The sequence below is a fragment of the Tupaia chinensis genome, unplaced genomic scaffold, assembly GCF_000334495.1.
Source record: "Tupaia chinensis unplaced genomic scaffold, TupChi_1.0 Scaffold142100_1, whole genome shotgun sequence".
NCBI classification, from domain to species: domain Eukaryota; kingdom Metazoa; phylum Chordata; class Mammalia; order Scandentia; family Tupaiidae; genus Tupaia; species Tupaia belangeri.
Window position 1 is genome coordinate 1,764,160 of NW_006201951.1, and position 3,329 is coordinate 1,767,488.

Genomic DNA, 3,329 nt, shown 5'->3' on the forward strand with positions numbered 1-3,329 from the left:
CCCACGGACTCCGGCGCCGTGCACAGGAAGTCCCGCCTCCTACCCGCGGGGCACACCGGGACGGCCGCCGCGGCCCGCAGGGACCATAGAGAGGCGAAGTGCGACGTGCTGCCCCCGCGCGGCCATCCTGGGAACCGCCTAGTCGCGCTCTGGAGGGCCGCCCGGTGCAGGTGCCACTGTGAGGCAGGTACCCAGCTTCGGGCGGTCGCCTGTCCTCTGTGCTTTTCTATCTTGTTAACGGTCTTGGGGTTTCGTCCAGCAGCCAGTGAAAAACTCATCCGGCCGGCCTCAAGGGCTCAGTACTGCCCAAGCCGGATGGGTGTCAAACAGCTGGCCCAGACAGCCCCGCCAGGAGACAGGGTGGCCATCAGAGACCACCCCGCAGGTTGTCTGTGCACAGCTTTGGGAGGCTTCAGGGTGCTCTGGCCGAAAGAGCTGCCCGGGCCCAACCCTGGGGAGGTATTCCTTCCAGGGCTCACTCCTGGGGCCCAGGGCTGGCACTTCCTGCTGTCTTGCCGTGGCTGCCCAGCGCCTATCTCGTTCTTGGCGCCATGCCGGGCACCTCATGCGTGGCCCGAGTCAGGTGGAGGGAGAAAGTCGTGTCCCCACGGATCAGGTTTTGACCACAAACTCTTTGGACACATACGCCAAGACAGCAGCACGGCATCCTCCCCCAGCGCCCAGGGCGCACAGCACCACTGTGGGAGGGCGCAGGAGCCGGGGGTCCGGCAGGTCTGCGGTGGGAGGCGCCCTCCCTGCTGCCCTTGTCCTGCCTTTCCAGATCCCACCTGGCTCTTGCCCACCAGTCAGCCCCATCCGAGGTCAGCTCTACAAACCCCCAGATACCGCTTTCCCACTCGACAGGAGCACCGGGTGGGCAGGCGGGCATGCGGGAGTTGAAGACCATGCTCAGTGGCAGCCTTGGGACAGCTCTAGCCTCTACCTGTGGCTGAGGTCAGAGGGCCTAGTTGTTTCAACATGTGCTCTCAAGGCATGAGCTGGTGCTCAATCCCATCTGTGTCAGTGGAGGGGCTGCTCCTGAGGGCCTGTGTGCTAGTCACTGCGTCAGGCCCAGGCAGCAGTGGTTGCCTGCTCAGGCCTTGGCCTGGAGCCCCGATCTGCAGGACGAGTCACCAGCTCTGAGCACAGCAGATGCATGGCCCATGCCGAGGACACAGCTGTGCCGAGCAGACAACAGTAGAGGCAGGACGAAATGGCAGCGTGTATGAACGTCGGGGTTTACTAACAGAGAAGGCTGTTAACACGAACAGGAGGGGAGCTAGTAAGCAGCACCCACAGGGAAAGACCGCAGGCCTGCAGTGTGCCAGGCCCCGCTTGGGAGAGGGCTAGGAAGACAGTGGGAGGGCAGGCCCCTGCCCCCAAGGCCCTGCAGGTCCCCAAAGGTCTCGACTCCTGAGCCTCCTTGGGCAGAGTGCCTCCTGGAATGACAGCCTAGCCAGTGTCCCATTTGAACACTCCCAGAGGGCAAGGCGGCAGCACAGGTGGAATGTCTGGGAACTTGGTCCCCGGGGGCCCCACCAGTGGCTCCTCACTCAGGCTGCCGCTTACAGGAGCCGTCCAGGCAAGCTTGCGGGCGTGAGCTGTGAGCCAGGGGCAACTGGTGCCCTCACCTGGCACTCTGCCCGCTCAGGAAACCTGGAGCAGCCAGCTGGCATAGCTCACTGGGGCCGTTCCAGGGCGGGAACAGAACACGCCATTTCCACGTCTAGTCATTTTAAAAAGTCACTTGCTTATGCAAAAATGTCTTCCAATAGATTATCAGCATCTATCAACAGTCGTCTGAACTGTGGGACGCCGCCGGAGGAGCCCCTCAGGGCAGGTGGCCAGCTCCCACTGTTCCGGGTCAGGAGTCAACACCTCGCTCTCGACCTTCACCCGGGTGAAGGCCACGCTGGCACGGCACGTGTCCGGATGAAGCGCGGGTGAGCCGACGTGGAGCTGTGGGCCGGGAGCACCCTGGTGGTGCTCAGGAGCCCTCCTCCTCCTCTTTAACTTCGGAAATTCTGTCTACAGACTTGAGGATCTCGGCGACCAGGTTCAAGGTCTCGGCTCCGGAAACCAGCTGCCTGAAATGGACACAGCTGGCAGGACAGCGACTGCACCTGCCACAGCAGCAGGCCCGCGAAAGCAGAGGAACCCCGCGGCAACGGCCATGGCCCAGGAGCCCGAGCAGCACTGAGGACACGGAGCAGGGGCCAGGGACCTGCTGTGGTGTGGCTGGCACTGCCGCCTGGCATCCCGCCAGCCTGCGAGGGAGCAGGGGCTGCCGCCTCCCAGGGTCCTCCCCGTGCCAGGCCCTGTGCTCAGGGCTCCCAAGCATCGTGCTGCCCTTTCTGACTGGGCGAGGAACTACGGAGTCACATGGGCGGGGAGCTGGGGCTTGGAGCCCTGTGGCCCTGTGCTCAGTGCCCCGGGTGGGGACGGCCACCGCCAGCGGGGGAAAAGCCCGCCGTCTGTCCACATGGCTCTCCCCCACTGGAGCACTATCTGGCCTGGCAGCTCATCCTGGGCCACAGCACCTGTGCCAGCTTGGCCTGGCCCCCAGGAACTTACTTTATGGAAGCATGTGCGCTGTTCATGACCACACGGAGGTTCTGCAAGGCTACGTCCGTGTTCTGCTTCACCACCGCCAGGCTGGCGCCCTGGCCGGAGCGCAGGGCCTCATTCTCACGCTTGATGCTAGAGAGCTGTGCCTGAAGGATGGCCGAGGCCCGTCAAGGACTCTCAGGGCTGACCAGAGCGTCCCTGCGAGGCCACCCAACCCAAAGTGGACACGACGCCCTGGCAGAGACCTCCGCCACCCCGTGGAGGACAGGGTAACCCTCCCCTCGGCATGGGACCAGCAACACATCCCACCCCATGGCAGACTTGCCACCCGCCCTAAGTCCTGCGGTGCCCGGGCACAGGGCGAGCCCTGAAAGGGTCCCCCACCTCTGCCCTGTGCTGAGGTCTCTGTGACCCCCCCAGGATCAGGAGGGAACAGCTAAGTCCCCTCCTCCAGTTACCTGGAGCAAACTTATCTCCTGTTTCAGTTTCGTGACATGACTTTCTGCCTTTACGGCCCGTTTCTGTTACAGGAAGGTAAATGGGACAGTTACTGCTGTGTGACACGGATGCAGAGTGCCTGCCTGCCCGCCCGCCCGGTGCCGTGTCGCTGTCGGCCCTTGAGGGCCTGCCCACAGAGCCCGTGCTGCGGCCATCTGCTCACAGCGGCCCCCAGAGTAGAGCCCCACCCACTGTCCCGGGGCGTCCCCACCCTGCCCGGCCACCTCGGAGGGGCCCACATACAGTCATCAGGTCGAGGTTCT

The 3,329-nt window shown here is 64.1% G+C and overlaps 1 protein-coding gene across 1 annotated transcript in view; it reads right to left on the reverse strand.

Moving 5' to 3' along the window:
• Positions 1-1,217: 1,217 nt before the first annotated feature.
• The window catches only part of ENTR1 (endosome associated trafficking regulator 1), a gene marked incomplete at its 5' end in the record, with an annotated part of 3,968 nt that continues 1,856 nt past the window's right edge, over positions 1,218-3,329 (reverse strand). The window contains 4 exon segments of the mRNA XM_014582065.1: positions 1,218-2,087; positions 2,575-2,714; positions 3,027-3,089; positions 3,310-3,329. Of these exon segments, the coding sequence (XP_014437551.1) occupies positions 1,988-2,087; positions 2,575-2,714; positions 3,027-3,089; positions 3,310-3,329 (323 nt within the window).